Source organism: Pelodiscus sinensis, chromosome 12 (genome assembly GCF_049634645.1).
Source record: "Pelodiscus sinensis isolate JC-2024 chromosome 12, ASM4963464v1, whole genome shotgun sequence".
NCBI classification, from domain to species: Eukaryota; Metazoa; Chordata; order Testudines; family Trionychidae; genus Pelodiscus; species Pelodiscus sinensis.
Window position 1 is genome coordinate 46,899,049 of NC_134722.1, and position 22,284 is coordinate 46,921,332.

At 46.3% G+C, this 22,284-nt stretch overlaps 1 protein-coding gene across 3 annotated transcripts in view; it reads left to right on the top strand.

Annotated features, from left to right (window-relative positions):
* NUTF2 (nuclear transport factor 2) overlaps positions 1-19,413 on the top strand; it is a 36,626-nt gene extending 17,213 nt beyond the window's left edge. For 2 of the 3 annotated variants that reach the window (XM_075940535.1, XM_075940536.1), the window contains exons 3-5: positions 8,729-8,800; positions 10,983-11,081; positions 18,889-19,413. In XM_075940535.1, the coding sequence (XP_075796650.1) occupies positions 8,729-8,800; positions 10,983-11,081; positions 18,889-19,002 (285 nt within the window). In that variant the 3' untranslated portion in view covers positions 19,003-19,413. Of the gene's footprint in view, positions 1-8,728; positions 8,801-10,982; positions 11,082-16,320; positions 16,478-18,888 lie in introns of all 3 variants that reach the window. The other variant, XM_075940537.1, reaches the window with a different exon arrangement.
* The last annotated feature ends 2,871 nt before the right edge of the window (positions 19,414-22,284 follow it).

A 22,284-nucleotide genomic window follows, 5' to 3' on the forward strand; every position in this document is an offset into this window, starting at 1 on the left:
TGTATACCAGGTGTGAATAGTGGCATAAGGATTAAACTTCCTCACATCCAGGCTTTCCATTCCCGCTGTGGGCTTTCCTTCTCTGGGGTGTCCAGGAAGCAAGCTCAGTCCTGAGATGAGATGGAGTTTTCAGCCTGTGGTTCTCGGACTTGCTGCCCTATTTCTCTTCACAGCACAAGAGTTTACGATTTTGCTCCTGACTTGCTCCAAGTTGGGTTTTTTTGGCATTCCGAAATTAAAACTCTCGGGAGCTGTCTAGGACCCATCTCCGCCATAGCCTCTCCTCAGCCAAAGTGCTAGCAGAGTGGGGAGAACTTCTGAAATAACAGTGGCAGTAAGACTCTATTAGAACGGTCATACTGGGTCAGACCAAAGGTTCATCTAGCCCAGGGGTGCCTAAACTTTTTTCAAAGAGGGCCAGATTTGATGAAGTGAACAAGCGTGAGGGCCGACCATTTTGCCTGACATTCTTTGAACCATTAAAATTAAATGCAAATTAACTATTTTATGCAAAGTTTATTGCAAACGGCATACTTTTCATTTCGTCACATGGATGACAAATCTAAACAGGTGTTAAATCACTCTGCCTTTCATATCTGAAGGCCAGATGAAAAAAAAATCCAGGAAGCTGAAATATATGTCAGGAACATTGTAAAGTACATTACATATTATTGGTAATAAAGGTTGTCTGTCAACTTTTAAGTTCAAAAAATATGAATAGGAACATAACACCAAGTATACATGTTGTGTCCAAATATATTTATAACTGATTTAGACCAACTGACATTAACTGAGATTTTACAATGTATTCATCTCAATACGTATGGATTCGTTGGGGGCCAAATTACCTGTGGGGCCGTATTAAACCGGAACACGGGCCGCAATTGGCCCGCGGGCCGGGCTTTGGACATGCCTGATCTAGCCCATTATCCTGTCTTCCCACAGAACATTTAATCAACTGATCCGTTCTGTCACCCATGCCCAGATTCTTGACAGATTGGGGACACCATGCCTGGCTAGTAGCCATTGATGGACCTGAATTTATCTAGCTCTCTTTTTGAATCCTGTTTCAATACTGGACTTCGACATCCTCTGGCAAGAGTTCCACAGGTGGTGTGCTGTGAGGAAATACTTCCTATTATTTGTTTTAAACCTGCTACTTATTAATTTCATTTGGTGACCTGTAGTTCTTGTGTTATGGAAAGGAGTAAATAACACTTCTTTATTCACTGTCTCCACACCAGCCAGGATCCGCTAGACCTTTGTCGTATCTCCCTGAATCGTTTCTTCCAAGCTGAAAAGTCTTAGTCTTATTAATTTCTCCTCACATGGCAGCCGTTCCAAACCGCCAATCATTTTTCAGCTCTTTTGTGAACTTATTCCAATGCTAAGAGATCTCTTTTGAGATGTGACCGCCTCTGCATGCAATGTTCAAGATGTGGGTGTACCATGGTTTTACCTCTGTCATCTTATCAGTCCTTTTCTTAATGATTCCTAACATTGTTTGCTTTTTTGACTGTTACTGCACACTGAGTGCATGTTTTCAGAGAATTGTCCTCGGTGACTCCAAGATCTCCCTCTTGAGTAGTTAGAGCTAAATTAATCCCCATCGTTGTATGCCAATAGTGGGGATTGTTTTCCAATGGGCATTACTTTGCACTTATCAATGTTCAATTTATCTGCCACTTTGCCCCATCACCTAGTTTTGTGATATCTACATTCTGGTGCTTCTCCTCCAACCCTACATTAGTGGAAGCCTCTTCACCCAGCATCAAGACCTAGGCTGCAGCTTCCTCCTGCAAGTAGGCCAGAGTGGCTACTTCAGAGTGGGCCCAGGGAAGGAAACGGGCACTCAAAGCCCTACGAATAACCCCTCAATGAGCAGTACCTGTCCCATGTCCTTCACAAAGCGGGTATCGGCAGGCATGGTGGATTTCCCAGTTCCTAGAAGATGCATCTGTTTTTTCAGAGGATGCACGAGAGTCTTTCCTGGCTACCACCACTTCTTGCTCTGCGCCCTACTTCAGCTACTAGATCCATTATCTCCAGAGATTCCCTACCACAGCCACTTCTGTGGTGACCCAGACAGGGGTAAGTCAGCCTTCTTTATATGGTTACAGATGGTGTCTGAAAGGGACAGAGCTTCTTCAGCAATTACATCTTCCTTATGGATACCTACAGAACATGGGCCCTCGGTTGCCAAACATTTACTCTTGGTCCTTTCTCCACAAGCAGGGATGAGTGAAATCTTCAGTAGCCAACAGCTTGTTGTCTTGAGATCTCCTCAGCTGGGCTCAGCACTTTGAGGGTTGCTCAGCAGCTCCACCGCCAGCTCAGTGCAGCCAAGGCATGCACTGCTTGTGACAGATCCTCACATGTCCTCTGACAAAAGAAGTACCAAGCCCAAATATCTCCTCAGGAAATATGCAGAGCCCTCAGACCATGCCAAGAAAGCCAGGCTCTTCCCTTTCTCCGGACACGCAGCAAAGACCAGAGTCGGTCTGCCCTGTGAGCACCATAGTGACAGGGGTGTGAAAAAAGTAAACTGAGGCTGTGGTCATACAGGAACCCAAATGAAGGAGATGGTATTCTGAACTCTGTGCTGACTCTCAGAGTGGCAGGAATCTGCAGCTAGAAGGGGCCTCCCTCTGCTTCTGGACTGATGAAAGGTCTAGAGAACATGAGCTACGAGGGAAGGCTGAAAGAATTGGGCTTGTTTAGTTTGGAAAAGAGAAGACTGAGAAGGGACATGAGAGCGGTTTTCAGGTATCTAAAAGGGTGTCATAAGGAGGAGGGAGAGAACTTGTTCTTCCTGGCCTCTGAGGATAGAACAAGAAGCAATGGGCTTAAACTGCAGCAAGGGAGGTTTAGGTTGGACATTAGGAAAAAGTTCCTGCCTGTCAGGGTGGTCAAACACTGGAATAAATTGCCCAGGGAGGTTGTGGAATCCCCATCTCTGGAGATATTTAAGAGTAGGTTAGAGAAATGTCTATCCGGGATGGTCTAGCCAGTACTGGGTCCTGCCATGAGGGCAGGGGACTGGACTCGATCTCTCAAGATCCCCTCCAGTTCTAGTATTCTATGATGGCTTGAGGTTTGGTTCACATGCAGCCACTTGGCTCCTTTTGTCAGTGTGCGGGTAGGTTTAAAAAGAATTCACTTCACTTGTGGACAAAGTGCGCACTATAAAGATTTCACACTACAGAGAATCCACCATTGAAACGTCCAAGCGATCCAGGCCCCATGCTGCAAAGGAAGGGGAGCCACCCCACAATCTCTGCCAGTCTGACCCTGTCAAAGCTAATTCCCCACTCTGGCATGATGAATGCAGAAGTGGGGGCCCACAAACGCCTTATCATTCCAGGCTTTGGTATAAAGCTTCCCCCCACAAAATCTTGAACCTAGATTTTGGGGATAAAAATCTTTGTCCCAGTTTGAAATTCCTAACTGCCACCATCAAGTGCTTTTGAACCCACAAACAAGGGTGGACACTTGAAACCAACCCCAGGGCACCCTAAGCTCTTTTCTCCAAAGAGCTTGAAAGACAGAGAAAAAACAAACTGCACTCTGTGGCTGCTGTCCTCTAGTCAGAGGCATGTAGATCCCATAGACAGATTTTCCAGGACACAGAACTGAACCAATACCAGGTTAATAAAAAAGAAAGAACTTTTATCATCAAAACAATACTCTTGTTGCAAGCATAATGACTAGATTAATATACTCATGGGGGCTCCCATGGGCCAAAACTTAGCGGTCACAAATGCACCACATGCCATTGTAGGCAGTTGTGTCCTATGCCCCCAGCAACTTTATCAAGTTCAGGTTTTAAGTCAGATGGGTTTGTGTCCCCCACTGCTCCCCTTGGAAGGTCGTGACCATGCTGAACTCCTTTGGTTAGAAACGGCAAGCCTGTGTTGTAGTAACATGGTGGGGACTGGGCTAGGGAATGTCCGGGTACCTTAAAGCACTCTGTTGTCTGGGTGGTGCAGTGATTGCCTGTTGAGTGGCTAGTGTGGTGTTGGCCATGTTTTAAAAGAACAATAAGAGAGGATCTTATTTGAGCATAAGCCCTCTGAGGCCAGTGAGAGCTGCTTGGTGTCACCCGGGGTGGGGGTGGGGGCAGAGGGCTCTGCACTCTCCTCCCCGCTTCCCCTCCCCAGCCGCAGCCAGAGGGGATTCTCAGCTGGCAGGTAGAATGGAAGGTTTATTAGTCGACAGGGACACGGCATAGAACAGACTGGTTAGCACAGAGAACAGGAGCAGTCGGTACAATCGGTCTCTGGGAGAGGGGAGCCCAGAGCCAGGACCCAGGCTCTTTCCCTGCACCCCAAGCCAGCACAGATTCACTCGCTCCCAGCAGCCTCCCCAGCCGGGTTCCTCTTCTGACCTTTATCCATCTTCATGGATAAAGATGGATCCCAGGCTTAGGTGACACAGGGCATCTGCCATTGCGTATATGTGGGCAGCTATCTCACCCACCGTTCCCATCCCCGTCTCGGTATTGCTGCAGTGGCCAGGGATACTGAGGCACTTATACGGGAGTTGTTATAGGATAGTAGAACTCACACACAGCATCACAAGGTGAATAAAATCCCCTCTCTCCTAAGTCCCAAGTGACAGCTCAGCCAGGTACAGGACATGTTTTAAATTCCAGTGGATATTGCCCATCTTGGTTCTGTGAAAGCAGTTTGTCACAGCAATTATGACACTGAAGGGAACAGACAGGAGTTTTGCTAACTTAAACATGAGTGACTAGAATAAGCTGCCTGGAAGCAACAAGTTGGTGTCCTATACTGTGGGAGAGCACCGCAGATAAAATCATTATTTTTGAAGAGTTACATCTTTCTACTTGATGTAAGTTACTTTTCATTTCAGTCTGAAACGGCGGAAGTGGCTATTCTACATGTCTCTGTAGAATTGGACTTCACACAGAATTTTCTTACCCATTAACCTCTCTAGTGAAATCTAACTGGTTACCCAGTACCTCAGCAGCAGCCTGGGACTGCCACTTCAAGCCTTGTGTGGGCCAGAGAAGACCCTGCCTGTGGTGGAGGGGACACTCCAGCCTGCCCCTGGTTAATCGGTTTGCTGTTAACCAGTTAACTAATTAAATGGGATTTTACATCCCTAGATTTCACACTTAATGTTCATCTGCACCAAAATAGCCTACCCCCGGCTCCTCTTTCTCCTCTTTTGTTTTGAGAAACAACACAGACTAGAACACGCAATTGACAAGATGCTGGTGCTGTGCTTCTAAAGCAAAACTACCTTCTGATGAACTGGAAGTCAGAAAGGTTGACATGCTGCTCCGCTAGGGTTTGCTGTGACTAGCTGCCTCCTAGAGTAAGTGTTTGAAGAGAAAGCGGAGGTTTTAGTAACTGAGCATGTGAGCGTCCAGATAGAATCATAGAAATGGGATGCTGAAATGGAACATTGAGAGAACATCAAGTCCAGCTCCCTGTACTGTGGAGGTAGGACCAAGTAAACATACCTAATGAAGTCTCACTTGCTACAGAATAAGCCCATTACTACTACTACTACTACCTTCAGTGAAGATGGAGAAGGATTGATCAGTAACAATTAACATGTGAAGGCTGTCATCAGGTTCCCCCTGGTCTACTTTTTAAGACTACACTGGCCCAGGTTTTTTTTAACCTTTCCTTAGGGCTCAGGTTGCCTTTCATCATTTTTGTTGTTCTTCTCTGGACTCTGTCCAGCTTATCCACATCTTTCCTAAAGTGTGGTGCTTATCATAGACTCCAGCTAAGGGTTTACCAATGCTGAACAGAGTAGGACATGGACTTCCTGGGTCTTCTATATGACGCTCCTGTGAATAGACCCAGAATATTAGCCTTTTCTTGCAATTGCATCACATTGTTGGCTATATTCAGTTTGTGCTCCATTATCATCCCCAGAGCCTCTTCAGCTGGTGTCACGCATGTTTACAAGGAACCTACTATGTACTGTGATTGAGGCACAAGTTCACTCGCACAACAAGAATTGATCTCTTGCCTCATTCACGTTCATCTGAGTGTTTGATTTCAGCCGCTAGTGATAATGAAAAGGTGTGCATGGGCAGGGCTCGCCAAGCAGTGACGAGCCTCGCATGCACTGACTGCGCTGCGTGGCTGCGCCGGGCCAAAATCTACTCACCGCGGGCGAGTACATTATGTTCATTGTCGAGCCCTGTGCATGGGAATAAGTGCCATATGGCCAGTCTTGTGGTAGCCAGTGTGGCTAAGATGAGGAAACCTCTGCCAATAACATGCTAAATTTATTGTCAAGAGACTTTGAAGGCAAGACTATCAGCTCATGTTGGCTATGCAGTGTTTATCATAGCTCCTGAAGTAAGGTGGAGTACGTCTGCAAAGTGGCCGGTCAATGAAAGTCTGCTCACACTAGAGAGAGATGTTGACTCTGCCCGAAGTTAACAAATACTCGTGTGAAGGCGGTGATGGGGTATTGCATTAGGTGTACCAGTCGCCATAGCACTCCATTCTGTAGCAAAGAATTCATGGTCAGTTGCTGGAAGACTGATACTGACTACCGTGGTGATGCATGTTCGGAAACCATTATGATGATGCATTAATGCCATGTCGCTTGGTAAAATATGGTTGATCCCAGCATGAGCAATTGGCACTTGATGGGTTTCTACCGACAGTAACTGCTGTAGAAGGCTACTGTTGTGTGTGTTTCAGAAAATATTTTACAGTATTTAACTGGAGAAAGTAAACAGCTGTGCAGAGATGGAAATCTCAAGTAAAGAGCCTGGCTGAAAACAAAGAAGACATTGAAAGCGGAATTGCAACAGTTAACAGCTCTAGCTTCCTCTTGTGTTGAATTACCTGTTTTCATCACACAGCTTAGTGCAATCAAATATTTGCTGGAGAACAGACGGGTCTTCAAAACTGACTTTCCCTCTTTCCTCATTGAGCATTTACATTCTGAAAGCCTTAACAGCACCCTGAGCCCATTTGAATAATGGGACTCTCCTGTAACTAAATTATGGTTTTCGGGTCCCGGATTGTAATTTTGTTTCCCAGGTTGTGTTATGAAGTTCATAATGATAAATCTGTGTGTGGGTGTGTTCGCAACATTTTCACAAATTTGAACTTCATTTTGAAATGCTAAACAAGTTTTCTCTGTTAAAATGACAAGCTTTTTATGGAGACGTGGATTTTATACCAGTATGAATTTATAAGATGTTTTGAATAAATAAATACAGTTGTTGTTGTTCTTTTGCCTATACTAGTTTCTTGTGGTCTTTAGATAAGACATCTTAATGACTCTGAACACTGCTTTAAAAACTGCACTTATAAATCAGTTGATTATAAACATAAAAATTGCAGTAGTGCAAATTTTCCAATTTGGGTGAGACTTTGTAAAGCTCTATTAAATAAAAAATTGTATAATAAAAAAAAAACCTTTTAGGGGTGTGTGTGTGGGGGGGGGGAACCAACAGCTTTTAGGCGTGTGTGTGTGTGTGTGTGTGAGATTTTAATGCTCCATGGTTCAGAGAATCTAGCTTCGTGGCTATGTCTGTATTACTGCTTAGATTGGTGTAACTTACGTCACTCAGGCTACGTCAACACTGCGGCAGTTTGTCACGAGGAAATGCAAATGGAGTGCTCATTTTCAAATCTCATTTGTCGGAATAATCCCATTTTGCGCAAGATCCTGTAAGCCTCATTTTTTGAGGAATAAAGATCTTGCACAAAACGGGGGTTTTCCGCCAAATAGCCCCGTCTACACAGGGCTTTCTATCGCAAAAACCTCTTCCACAGTAAGGATCAGAAGAGAATATGCAAATGAGTGCAAGATTTGCATTTCCTCTTCCGACAAACTGCCGCAGTGTAGCTTCAGCTTCGGTATGCGACTAAGCCACCCTCTGAGCAATGTAAATTACAAAGACCTATGCACCTGATGCAGCGTGCTAGGGGGAGGGAGAAGTTCTCCTGCTGACATAGCTACTGCTGTTCGCTGGGGGTGGTACTCGTGGTAAGCAGCTTTAGTGGACCACAGATAGGACAGACTCTCACGGTCTAGAAGGGCTTGGGGTGGAAGCTGCTTGAATCACTTGAAAGCCAGACTGGATAAAGTATTAGAATGATTCTCTTGAAAGGTTTCTGACATTCCTGATAGAAGTCTATTTCTAATCTCTAGGTTTCAGTAAATAATTGTACCAGATTTGTTACCATAAATTCTTCACGCTCTCCATCTGTTCTGGATGTGTCTGATGTCCTTTACTTCTCTTCCTGGCCTCCTTTAGTTTCCAGAAAATACACCACCTGCTCTGACACAATTCAAGCAGCTTTTTTGACCGATCTAGTCCGATGGTGAAGTGTCATCATTACATAATCCCACAGATCACCAGGAAAAAACAATGACCACTTCCATTGCTCTGTCTGCATTTGTTTTTCCCCCTCTCTTTTAGGTAACTAATTTCCTTACCTTGTACCCTTGGCAGCCGGTCGTAACTTCTGCCCTTGTTAGCAGCACTGCCAATTCATTGAGCTAGCTACAGGAGACAGTGCGAGTGTGTAATTGAGAACCATGCAAACAGTGACATGCCTCGCTTTTCCTAGGGAAGCTGAGTGTAGCTAACCTGAGCGCTGATCAGTGTGCATGCATAGCATTGATAGGTCTTCCCTTGCGGGTGTTATTGCAAAGGAATAGTTGATTTACTTTCCCAAGCAGGCAGTGACCACATTTGTTTTGACTGTTTCAGATTGATGCATCATGCCTCACGTGGGAAGGGCAGCAATGCCAGGGCAAAGCCGCCATAGTTGAAAAACTCTCTGTAAGTTTGTGCAATGGTTGGTTGGTTTGTTCAATGAAATGTTTTGGGAAGCAGCTTTAAAGATCTTAAATTGTTTTGTTTCTCACATCAGAGCAGAGTCGAGCCGTGTTTCTTAAACTGTGTTCTGTGGCACACCGGTGTGCCGCGAGGTATTGGAGGTGTGCTGCGGAGAACAGAGTTCAAAATAGCTGCCCTTAAAAGGGCAGGTGACCTTTTTTCTCAATAACTCCTCCCGCCCCCCCCCTCCCCCCCCCCCCCCCACACACACACCTTTATTTTCCCCTTTTTCCTCAACAAAAAATCCTTGGTATTCCTCATTTAAAAAAAAAAAAAATTGGTGTTCCTCCGTCATAAAAAGTTTAAGAAACACTGGTCAAGGGGAACCCCTTCCAGCCCAGGAAAAGGCTGAGACAACCCCACTCCGCCTCCACCCATATAGTCTCTCCCCTCCCCCAACCAAGCTGGCCTTGGGAATTAGCGGATCCCTCCCCCCCCAACTTCCACCCTGCACTCACTGGCAGCAGCAGGGTAAGCAGAGCAAGGCAGTCCCAGCTGCTTTGCTTCCCTAGCCACATCCCCCTGCTTCCTGCTAGGAAGTGAAGGGCAGTCCTGCCCCCTTCCCTGGAGCAGCATGGCTGGGAGAGCAAAGCAACTGGGGATGCCTTGCTCTGTTTCCCCTGCCACTGGCCCTCTCCTGCAGGTCAACCCTCCTCCACCAGCTGCTGGCTGGCCCTCCCGCCCACAGCGTAGGGAGGGAACGTGATTCCTCATGCCCCACCACCACGTGCATCACCGGTAACATGAAACACTTCTGAAAACACTGTCAGATGTGACTGAGCGCCTAAAGTTTGAAACTGGGTTTTAGACTCCTGAGTCACTTAGAAGCTTTAGAAAAAGTCCCCTCACAGTTTGTGTAGGAAACCTTTCCCCTTCTGTCAGTTTCTGGAGTTCATTTACTCCAGCAAATAGTGCTTTGAAACCCCCAAAGTCCCAATTTTTCACTGCACAGAACAGGCTGTTAATTCTCTCTATAAGCTCTTAATTTCTGTTTTGCAAAGTGGCTCATGCAATTAATTTAGCACAGGCCTGGCCTAGAAGTGCACAAGCTCCAGTTCGAGAGAGAGAGGGTGTTGCACAGTCCTGCTGCTGTGGGCCCCTCTCTACTCCACAACTCTCCAGACAACTCTCCAACCTGATTGTCTAGAAGGAAGGATGTTTCTTCAAGAAGCAGTCTTTGGTTGTTGACCTCCTACGAAGGAGTTGGGAACACACATAAAGGATGTCTGTACTTCTGTGTACAGGGAAGAGAGATGGGGAAGGCAGTAGAAATGCAAATGGGTAACCAGTTACTCGGTAAGCATCACCCTTACCGGGTAGTCAGTTAAATGGCACAGGGATTGGGGTCCAGGTCTGCTTCAGCTGGGCTGGAGAATTCCCACACCGGGGATCCCATTTTATCAGTTAACTGATTAAATGGGATTTTCCTTTCCTAGAAGGCAGCCTGGTTTTAAGTGTTCGGAGTTCCTGCATTAAAATTCCTTCTCCCAAAGCTTATCTGAACAGGACCTATCATTTGTCTGCATCCGTGGGAATCCATGCTTGAATGAGTCTGTTCTGAACAGTGGAAGCTTGAGGCTTTCCGATGTCTGGGATTTGGGGTTTTTCCCAGTGGGTTGCTCTAGAAGAGCTAGTCTTTTGGAAGACCAGAGGAACTTCAGTAGGAATTGGAGGTAACCACTCCTGCTTCAGCCCAAATCTCTCACCTGACATGGCGTTGCCATATGATGGCTGAAAGCGGTGTTTTATATACGGTTCCTCTGGAGTTCTGTCTTGGATTCATGTTAACTTGAATTGAAGAACAAGTCCAGGCTGTCACTGCAGCGGGACTGTGAGGGTAGATGCTAAGTCTGACTTCCATTTTGGGAAGGGCTTTATGGAGTATTTGTTTATCTGCAGAATGAACTGTGTTCTTTAGAAGAAAGTCTTCAGAAAAACACATGTACCAAATTGCCTGCATCTTGCTCTGACACAGATAATGTAAACTTACAGCTACTTCCAATAGAGTTCAGCATATTACCCCACTGCATTTAACTGACATCCTGCATGAAGCGTGTACTGTACAATACGCTGCGAGGGGAACGCTTGCTGTCTGCTCACCCTGCACTTTTCCTTCTCCTTGTAGAGCCTTCCTTTTCAAAAAATACAGCACAGCATCACATCACAAGACCACCAGCCCACGCCGGACAGTTGTATACTCAGTATGGTTGTGGGCCAGCTTAAGGTAAGACGCTGCTTTCCTTGACAGGGAAATAAATTCTAATGCCGTAACGTTTGCTTCAGGATACTGAATCATCGGGGGGGTTGGGTTATAAAGCAGCTTACGTACCTTGGAGGCCCCCGTTAACGCCTTTCTTGGGGCGTCTGGTGTAAACGTTTCCAAGAGAAACCACTTGCCACTCTAATTTAAAGTCCTTGGTATAACCCCGGCCCCATAGCAACGACATTTGAAGCATCACTTTGGTTTGGCCTTGCGACGTACAGGTCGAACCTCTTTAGTCCGGCAACATCCATGGTTAGACAGATGGCCTTTTATCATGGGTGTGGCCGAGTGTCCCACAAAGCTTATTTACAACCATCAGTCCTGGCTCTCAGGGGTCTGTGCTGTTACTTAGCTCTAAGTTACTCCTCAATGTCTTCTGAGAGCCCAGGAGGCAGTGGGGGTGTTGGTAATGCTGCTAGACAATATTGACCTCCTGTGGTCGGGCAGATGCTCTGGTTTGGCACTGGTCAGGCCCCAAGGGTGCCGGACTAGAGTCAGCCTGTACTGCATTTCTCTTTCACACGGAGATCATAGCTGCAGTGAAAGTCTTAACTGATACTATTTCTGTTTAATGGCAGCTCGGTTCAGAATCCTTTGGGAAGGTGTAAATGTGGTTGCCTTGCTAACAGTTTAGCAAGTGAGGACTCTGATGCCTCCGCCTGCTGTCTGGTACAGCAAGGACAGTCCCCTAGTCCTGCAATAGCTGACGGTGCTTGTCGTGGGACCTTGGTATTCCACTTCTGGGCAGGCAGCTGGCTTCGCGTTCACCGCAGTCGGGGAAGGGTAGGGCTGACGGTACCACACTTAGGTCGAATCCCCAGGCATTGATTTATGTGTTATTGCAATACTGTTCTGCCTCTTCCTGGCCAAAACCGCTTCAGGGGCGGTAATATCCTCTGAGTGAGCTCATGGTATCTAGCACTGAAGGGGTCTCACCATTTGAAGCTACTCCTGATTATTTTTGCCTATCCGGCTTCAGTTTGTCTGTGACACACAGTGTGTACGTTGGCACCTCTTGCTGTGCTGCTGAATTCAGTCAACTTCACTTTGGTCCTCTGCCTTTCTGCGGGGAGAGCTGTGCTTTCAGATGCCCGAAGATCATAGATCGAAGAGGTTTGCTGAGGGTGTAAAATCCTGTGTCAGTTGTTAACCTTTAAACCTATAGTTTAACTGGTTAACTGACCATGGTGTGGTAGACTCAGCTGGGCTGGAGCAGCCCCCCTGCCCGCAGCATGGTGGGCCCAGCCAGGCTGGAGTATACCTCATGGCGTGGCCCAGAGGGCCCAGCTGGGCTAGAGCAGCCCTTTGCCCGTAGCATGCTGCAAGCAGAGGTCCGCTCCAGCAGGGCTGAGCGCCAGTTCATCAGATACCCCGGGAAGGCAATGCTTACCAGTTAACTGGTTCAGCCTTTACATCCCGAGATCTGCTGGGTTTCTTGTTGAGAACAGACGCTGTCTTGGCCGTGAGGCAACAACTTAAACTCAGCAAGCCAGGCCTTGTCCTTTCCTGGGAAATCTTAATACCGCATTAGCCCTCAGCGAGGCACGCCAGCAGCAAGTTGGCCTGCTGAGTGCGACAGGATCTCAGACCCATCCGGCTTTATGGCTAGCGTGCCGTCAGCGTTTACTCCTTCAGGGGGCTCTGTCAACAGGGTGGTGGTGTTATCTGGCTGCTGGCAGAATCTGGGATAGACCAAAGAGTCAGGCTGATGGGTCCCCTCTGCTCATGTTTAGTGAGGCGGGGAGGGCAGCGATTCGTGTAGACCTGCCCTTAGCTTCTGCAGCTTGGTTCCATGGAGCAGCGCTGGGAGCGTGCCATCTCAACAATGAGCTTAACCCCGGTGAAGAAAACAGCAGAATGAGCAGTCAGGCACCTGGCTGCAGCAAATAACTATTCCAGGCAAAAATGCTGAATTGCCTCTTGCTTTATTTTATTGGGAGGGGATGCTACAGTTGACAATTTCAGCATCTTCGCATGGGGTCTTGGTTGGGGTGACATGGGGCTATTCATCTCGGAGGCACTTGAGGGCTCTCTGCCGTCTCCAGCAGATGAAGACGAGTTGGATTTTCTCTGTAACCATAAGGGGTTGGCATTCTGTTTCAAAAGCATCACAAGTCTGCAGTTGGGTGTATTTGGACCCCTGTGGCTTGTGGGGTCCTGTCCTTAACCTCCTTAAGGCTCTGTGAACTATTAAGAGTTCTGCAGTAGGATGGACCTGGCTATGGACAATGCAGTCCCGGGACTGATAGCACACAGTGCTCTTCCACGCTATAGATCCTAGCCATCTTGCACTTTTTATCCTTGACTTGCCCAGTGATACCTAAGTATTGCAAGGATGACGGGACTGTGCATGTGGTTATTTAACAGGCATACACTGCCTACATGGACAAAGCATTTGCCAGCTCGGTCACCATGTGCTGGTTAGTGCATCAAATCCTTATTGTAGTGGTTAGCAAAGGTTCTGCCCCCTCCTCCGTTTCTGTTCATGGTGGGTGCAGAAACAGGAGGCCAACAGCTTAGTCTCCAGACTTGGGCTCCTACATTGAAATGCGCATGGTTTAGCGTTTTGAGGCCCAGGTTGGCACTGAAGCAGTTGGACCCGATGTCTGAATAGACACAGAGACTGCTCGCCTTTGCTGCTGCCTTCTGTGTGCAGTGTCTCCCCTAGCCCCTGCTTAGCATGAAGGGAAATGGAGTTGTCGATAACGCCAATCTTACTACAAAAGCAGTAACTAAGCCAGAGGATTGGCAGCATACAGTTACTTAGATCAAAGCATAGAACACTAGAACTGGAAGGGACTTCGAGAGGTCGAGTCCAGTCCCCTGCCCTCACGGCAGGACCCAGTACTGTCTAGACCATCCCTGACCGGTATCTGTCTAACCTGCTCTTCAATATCTCCAGTGATGGAGATTCCACAACCTCCCTAGGCAATTTATTCCAGTGTTTAACCCCCTGACAGGAAGCTTTTCCTAATGTCCAACCTAAACCTCCCTTGCTGCAAGCCCTGCTTCTTGTCCTATCCTCAGAGGCCAAGGAGAACAAGTTTTCTCCCTCTTCCTTGTGACACGCTTTTAGATACCTGAATACCGCTATCATGTCCCCTCTGTCTTCTCCTTTCTAAACTAAACAGGCCCAATTCTTTCAGTCTTCCCTCACAGGTCATGTTTTCTAGGCCTTTAATCATTCTTGTTGCTCTTCTCTGGACCTTCTCCAATTTCGCCACATCTTTCCTGAAATGTGGTGCCCAAAACTGGACACAGTACTCCAATTGAGGCCTAATCAGCGTAGAGTGGAGCAGAAGAATGACTTCTAATCTTTAACTTCTGGAGGGCAATTTATAACAGAGGGAAGGGAAGGGGGAAAAAAAAGGTAATTGTAGCAATAATTTAATCTGGGGAAATGAGCTTCTCCCTGAATCTCATGGTACTATATTGTTGGTAGTCTCTGTGGTGCTACAGGACTGTTCCTTGTGCTGTCAATTGTAGTGCCGGTGCTAATGAGGCTAATGGAGTGAGCTAGAAGTGTCCCATATTTAGTCTTTGATGTAAATGAGATGTTAAACGCAGAGAAGGCTGGCTTGCTTCCATGTAACAGCTCATTTTGCACACACACCCCTCCCCAATCCTTTTCTGTTCTAAATTCTGGATTCCTGTTTCCACTCCAGCTTCCAGCTCATCTGAGGAAGTAGGTTTTGCCTGCGAAAGCTCATGATACTGTATATATTTTTGTTGGTCTCTAAGGTGCCACAGGACTACTTGTTTCTAAAGTTAGAGATGAACACAGCAGCCCCTCTGAGGCTTCTGAATGACAACTAACTCCTATGCAGCACTGATGCGTGGATCTCGAAGCATTCTACCGAGAGAGAAAGTATCTCACTCTCCACTTTAAGGAGGGAGAAATGGAAAGCACAGAAGGGAAATGACTTTGCTAAATTCATAAAATAGATCAGCAGCAAAGCCAGGAAACAGTCCAGTTCTGGCCCCTCGTCTAGGACACCAACTTTGCACAGGACCACGTTGCCAAATAACTAAGGGTGCGTCTAGATGGCACCCTTCTGTCAGAATAAGCTATGCACTTTGCGCTATGCAAATTGCGTTGTTTATTCCGAGTCTAAGTCGAAAGAGCCTATTTTGAAATTTCAAAGTAAGACACTATTCCAACAAATCCCTTAACCCTCGTGGGTGACAGGGAGGCGGGAAATAGCAGGCGCTTTTAAAGAAGCGGTGTTGCTCTTTCAGGGTACTTCCAGTATCCCGAAAGAGCAACGCAGTCTAGACGTACCCTAAAAGTGTCATGGAGACTCGGTGCAAAAATGTCCAAAGCCATTGTTGGGTTTTGTTCTTGTTGCTTTGTGCAGACATTGCTAGTGAGCGTCCCAGAGAGCATTAGAGCAGTCTGAAGGAAGCACGAAGCATTTGAAATGTCATGAAGGGCAAAAGGAAAGGTGTCTGCTGTATGCTGACTCAAAGCAGACCCACTTGCTGTGGGTTTTGGATGGGCTTTTCAGGTCTTCCAAGTGACCTCAATGGGACTTACGCATTTAACTTGCTTAAGCAATCTTCCAATGCTCATCCTTCAGCCCACAAACCTCCATCTTGTTTAACACGGGTTCTCCTCCGTGTGCTTTAGAAAAGTCGTAAGGTGTTTCACTTGCTGCCCATGTGCTTCTGAGGCTGGCTCCTTTAATGGACCTCCCCTCGCATGGCGCTCTCGTTGAAAGTGTTCTGGGAGGAGGCTGGACTAGCACAGCGTTCTGTAAGAATGCTTTTTACTTCTCATTCTCAAGGGACTGTGTGCTGGTGTGAGAATTGTGTGCTCTGTCACACAGCGGTTTCACTTGCATTGGCAGAAACCTTCTTAAGCAGATATTAAATCAGCCTCTCAAAACTTACCTTGGGAGTGGAGGTGGTAAAATCCCCCCCCCCCCCCCCCTTTAAATATGATCACGTTGGTCAGCATGAGCACACAGATTTTTAGCTGGGATAGTATTTTGCCATTACTTGATATCTGGAATTAGTATGGGAAAGACCAATGAAATCCTTCCATTTATCCTGATTTTTGTGTCTACCACTTCTTGCTGCTTCTGCCAGTGTTTGAGGCCCAAAGGTTCTCCCTGAATCAGCCATATCCAGCAATGACAATAGCACCCTGTGCTCTTGGAAGGTGTTTGTCTAGTTATGTGTTTTTTCTCCTGCTCAGGCAGACGATGACCAAGTTCTAGGCTTCCACCAAACCTTTTTGTTGAAAAGTTTTCAAGGTGCCTGGGTATGCACCAATGAAGTCTTCAGGCTAGCCCTCCACAACGTGTAACCTCTGCCCTCTCTCCATCTCTGGTGGTCTTCACCCTCCTTCCTGAGTAAGGCATGCTCTCTGCTTGCTCTCACACCTTGTTTGGTCTTGTAGTGTCTGAGCAGCATGGCTGTGACTTGTGCGTTTTCAAACCAATAGGACCAGTCTGATTCTCCAAGGCGGTGTGGTTTGGAAGCGATTGCTGTAGATTTAATTTAGAATAACTAATTCTGAACGTGTTGTGTCCAAGGGGGTGTGGAACAGTTCCGATTTGGACAAAGGAGTGTGCCGTTTGTCGCTTGGGGAACCGGGGGTGCTTGTGATGCATGGTGAACATGTGGAGCATTGTTTGAAACGCTCCAGATGAGACGTCCCGAAAATCTGAAAGAATCTGTGACCTGACGACTGTTCTAGCACTTTTGTGGGTAAAACGTGTGTCAGTCAGGAGTGTGGAAAAAAATACTCCTGATCGTCAGTTCCACTGTGCACACCAGCACTTTGATTGGTGAGAGACTGGTACTGCTGCTCGTTGGGGGTGATGTAATTATGGTGATGGGAGAACTCTGCTGCTGGCAGAGAGAGGCTACGCAGGGGAGCCAGTGGCGTGGCAGCAGGAGGATAGCGGTGCCAGTCTGAGGTGTAGACCTAACCTAACTCTCCCCATGGGATGGTATCCGAGGTACTCCAGAACGGTTGGGTGCCAGAGCTAAGATATATAAAATAGGCTTGGTGGCCAAAACCAAAGGAGAATGTCTGTGTGCCTACAGAAGTGTAACAGGCAAGAGAGCTGAATTGGAAGGTCTGGCAGTGGAAAATGAATGGCATTGCTGAAACATGGTTGGTTTCTAAAAATCAGTGGGAGACACTGATACAAAGTGTTCAGTCGATTTTTAGAGAGGCAAATGCCGAGTCTTAAGAATATGCTAGCAGAGCTATGTAGTACAGGCCTCTGGGTCAGGAGAAAAGCCTGAGTGCTAAGGCAGCAAAAAATCCAGGAAAGCAGTAATAAGGGGTGACTTCATTCTATAAACTGACCAAAAAGTTAAAAATCTTTGGAACCGTTAGGAAAGGGATATATAAGATGGAAAAATATCATCATGCTACTGTCTAAATTCGTAGTACACCAAAATCTGGAATAGCGCATGTAGTGCCGGTCTCCCCATCTTATTTATATATGGAAAAGCAACCGAGAAGGGCAACAAACTGATCAGAGGTGTGGAACGACTTCCAGATGAGATTTGAAAAGACTGAGGCCATTCGTTCAGCTTTGAAAAGACATGACTAAAATCCTGACTGCTGTGGAGTAAATAACATGTCCTTATTGTTCACAAAATACATAGAGATTCTCAGGGACACTTGACATCCCATTCGCTATTCCAGGACATCCCATCGCAACTACAGCAATTGCTTACGTGGAAAAGTAAAATGTCAAAGGTACTTCATGTATTTAGCTTTTCTTACTGTAGACTAGCAGCTGGAAACAGAGAAGAATTAGTGCTATGCACCCAGACAGCTCTGCATGGTCCACCCTCTGGAACCTCCCCAAATCATCGTGGGCCTCCATGCTTAGACCTCGTTAGTGCTGCTGGCTTTCATGCAAACTCCCTTCTGAGGGTTAGCCCCCACCATGGCATTATTTCTCAAACTAACGTCTTACCAGATTGGGGTTTATTTTAACATAATTGACTGCTTCCTTGACCTTCATAAGACTTGTTCCCATTTCACCACACGACTATTTCAGTTTGTCGCTGGGCTGTTCTTTCGGGGCCGGGATAAACAACTCCTGACACCACCAGTTTGTGTGAGTGCAGTTGCGTCTTTATCTGTAAGGGTGTGTCTCGACTACAGGGTTTTGGCGACAAAAGTGGACTTTTGTTGACAAAACTATACCTGCATCTATACTGCTGCCGAGTTCTGTCGACATAACGTCAACAGAACTTGGCAGTTTTGTCGACGGCAGCAAACCTCATTCTATGAGGAATAACGCCTTTTGTCGACAGAGTTCTCTCAACAGAAGGCGTTATTGCATCTACACTGTCCTTTGCGTCTACACTGTCATGTAGACAAAGCAGCTTGCTTTGTCGACAGAACTGGCTGTAGTCTAGATGCTCTTTGTCAACAGAAGCTTTGTCGACCGTATCTGTTGACAAAACTTCTGTTGACAAAAGCCTGTAGTCTAGACGGACCCTAGGGGTCAAGTGGTGCTGGACAATAATAAAATCTGTGCTAAATCTCCACTAAATCTGAGAGAAAAATCTGCTGTCGGTAAGCTGCGTGTGTAAATCCTACATCACTGAATTATGGGTTGAACATCTAAGAGGAGAATTCTGGATATATTCAAGCTGAATGGGATTGTTGAGAGGCGTAAGCATGACATCACTGTTGGCATCAGCTGCTGAATCTTGTTTCCAAGCATGTTTGAATGTATTTGGCATAGTGAAGAGCTTTTAAAACTTTTTTTCCCCCCTCTCTCCATAGGCTGATGAAGATCCTATCATTGGATTCCACCAGATATTTCTATTAAAGAACATCAATGATGCCTGGGTTTGCACCAATGACATGTTCAGGCTAGCACTGCACAACTTCAGCTGAGCTGGTACCCCCAAGGCACCTGTGCTTTCTCTTTCTCCTGCCCTTTACCGATATATTCACACTCACAGAACATTCCAAATATCATACACAAACCTGCAACATCGCAGCGAGTGCGCAAGATCCATGACCTGCCCTTCTGCCAAGTTTACGTTGTGTCACTAGATGAGTTTCTTGTGCATGATGTTTGGAAGTTAGACTTAGCTGCATTTGACAAGAGAAGTGTGTGTTGTATCAGCATGCCTCGGAAAGAGTCCATAATGCAAAAGGTTGTGTCTTTATGTACTGACAAGTTGCTCTAGTAACCCAAAGAAACGAGAGGAAAGAACAGCAGCCTGTACAGCCCAGATACTGATTTGTTTCAGATGTCTCAATGCTACATTATACAATAATAAAACCATAAGATTTTCTTAACCGTTTAAATTGTTTTAATGACTTGGGTGATAAGTGCGTAACCATACAGTCTTAAGCCAGTTCTTTGGCTCTCCTGTGTCAACCGGGCTAGGCAAACATTTACAATCTTGAAAGCCCACTAAATGCTTTAGTTCTAACCAATGTTCCTTCTAATTTTTTCCACCCATGTACAGAATAGTATTTTCTATGTGCACCAAGGCATGTACAGATGTGCACCACCACTAGACCCACATGGTGCCAACTGTGGGCACGCTGCTGATCACTTGGGTGGCGTTTGAATCTCTCCTGGGCAGATGTTCCCTGGAAGCAGAGCAGATAGTGCTCTGCTTACAGGGAACGCTGGTTTTAACTGTTCACTCCTATTATGTCTCTTGCAACTGACAACTGGTCCAAATATTCCTTGGCCATAAGTCTCTTCCTTGCTCCTTCCTTCGGCAGCCAAATGTGGAGGCTTGTGGCTCATATTTTCCTGTATTAAATTAGACTTGAGTGGTTTAAGCTTTTTCTTAGTCTTCATTTTATGCAGAAACACAGAGGAGGGGATGCACCCAGTTGACAATCACGGCAATATGTATGAAGTTACCTTCTGTCATAATACTTGCTAGTGTGTCAACCATCACTGAGTCCTTCCAGCTAAAAATGCCAGCTGAGTTTCCTCTGGGGCATGTAACCCCAGCTATCTGTATGGCCTGTAGAGCTATGGGTTGTGTGCTTGTCTCTAAATTCCCACTCTAGCTCCATTCAGCCTCTGAACTTCCCCTGTGGTTTGAATTGGGTATGGGCTTCAAACTTTGTTGTAAACCAGCATGTAGTGTTCTTGTTGCTATGCCTTCAGCTGCCCACAGCCATCCCAGAGGTGGCAGCATTTCTGTGGGGAAGGGATCCCTGTACATGTTGAGTCCTTCTAGATTTTCATAGGAAACAAGGTGCCACGTTAACTAGATTGCATCAGTCACATTGCTTACTACTGGCTAGCCTGTAGGGGCCAGATTTTCACAAGTGCGCAGAACTCAGGTGTTCCCATTGAGACACGGACAGGCTTCCAAGCTCTCTTGAAAATATGGCCACTCATTTTGGTTCCTAAATGGGAGGAGTTCTCTCCTGAAAACAGGCGCTCTCGCTGGCATGCTCACTGCAGTGTCTTAATTCCTCATACTATTTAGCGCTCTAACTTGCTGGTCACCTCAATTGTTAATGGGTAACAAGGAATAGGAAATTAACAGCATGCTACTCCTATTACTGCTTCTCTGCCGTAGGAAGAGCATCACAATGTGCTGTTAATTCCATAGGAGAAGGATTAGTCCTTAGCTGAAAGTCCCTTTTGTACAAAAGGGCCTTCATGGTCAGGGACTACTGTCATCAAACTATTGCTTTTTGATCTCAGGATGGGAATCCCTCTTTTCTGCTATTAGACCCTAGATCTATCTTCTTCCAGTCCATTCTTGAATTAAAAGGCTGGCTGTAACGGAGTTAACTCTCCCTAATCAAATCTGTTCTGCTGAAAGATCCTGCCTCTAAACCCAGACATCCCTTGGTCTCTGCATCCAACTCTGTAACTTGCTCTTGCAAGCGAGCTACCTAAGTACTAGGCTCAAGGAGTGATGCTTCCAATCAGCTGCTTAACTTCTGACGTAGCAATAAGTATCTTCCCCCAGGTCGATCAGCTCTCGGTCCCTATCTGGCAAAAAAATGCAGGCCAGTTCCACTCGGTGCTATTCCAATGTCAACTGTTGCACAGATGCTCTTGTGCTGCTGCCTGCATCTCATAGCAAGTGTTGGAGTGACTTCTGAAACAGCCCCCTATGCATGTAGGGGGACTGCTTGGAGGGAGGAGAGGGGACGTTGCTGCCCCCTCTAAACAATTCTAGGTGGGGAGGATGCATTCTACAAACCCAAGTTTTTCATTCCAGAGAGTGTCTTGTTCTGCCTGCCCTGAGTGAGACTTTTGGGATCCTCTCAGGGTACCATGCTTGGTTGGAACATCATGTTGGCCTTAATATTAGCAGTGTTAATAGCCATATCAAAAAGATGCCTTAAGAAAATTCCCAAATATGATGCTTGCAGACAACCCACCTCATCCTTATGAATGATCGCATGTTGACTAGAGGATGGAAAAAGGGAAAAACATGTTCCTTGCTCCTAAGAAGGGAATAACTGGCTTCTATTTACACTAAGATGTGTTTTGAACATCTGCCTCCGCTCCTGGCGTAACTGGCTTTAGAGTCTTGCAACCCTGTCCCTTGGTGGCAAATATGTAGTGCAGTTGTAGCTACCTCGGATAGCTCTCTGGCATTGTCTTAACAGCAAATGATAGATTCTAACCCTAACTCAAATTGGAAGGGGAGAATTTCTAAGCTAGCCTGCACCATGGACTTGAAAACATCAGTCTGCAAAAGCAGTCGGCTGTGACTGCCTCGCCCTGTCATGCCAAAGCTGCTGTCTCGGGAATGGGCTGGAAGACTGTTGTGCTGCTTCCCACTGAAATAGGGTGACCTGTTTACCTCTTGATACTCTACCTTTGCTCCAGATGTGACCCTTCTTGGACTACCTCTGGGTCTCCGTCCACTGGAGATAAATATGAAAATGTGCCATAGCCGTTAGCGGGTTTAGCAGCAGAAAATGGAAAAAACAGCCCTGCTTCGGTGGTTGAATGATAGTTTACCCAGTGCTTCAAGGCAGGACTTCTGTGTATTTACAGACGACAACGTGTCTTAAACTGACCCGCAAGGCTACGGCGCTCTCCAAGTCAGCTGTGTGGAATAAGATGATACATTCAGTGTAACTGTACTGTACGATGATGGCTTGTTCTGATTGTACCTGTGACCAGTGTGTTAATCAATAAAGATTTTTCACAAACATTGTTTGCTTGGG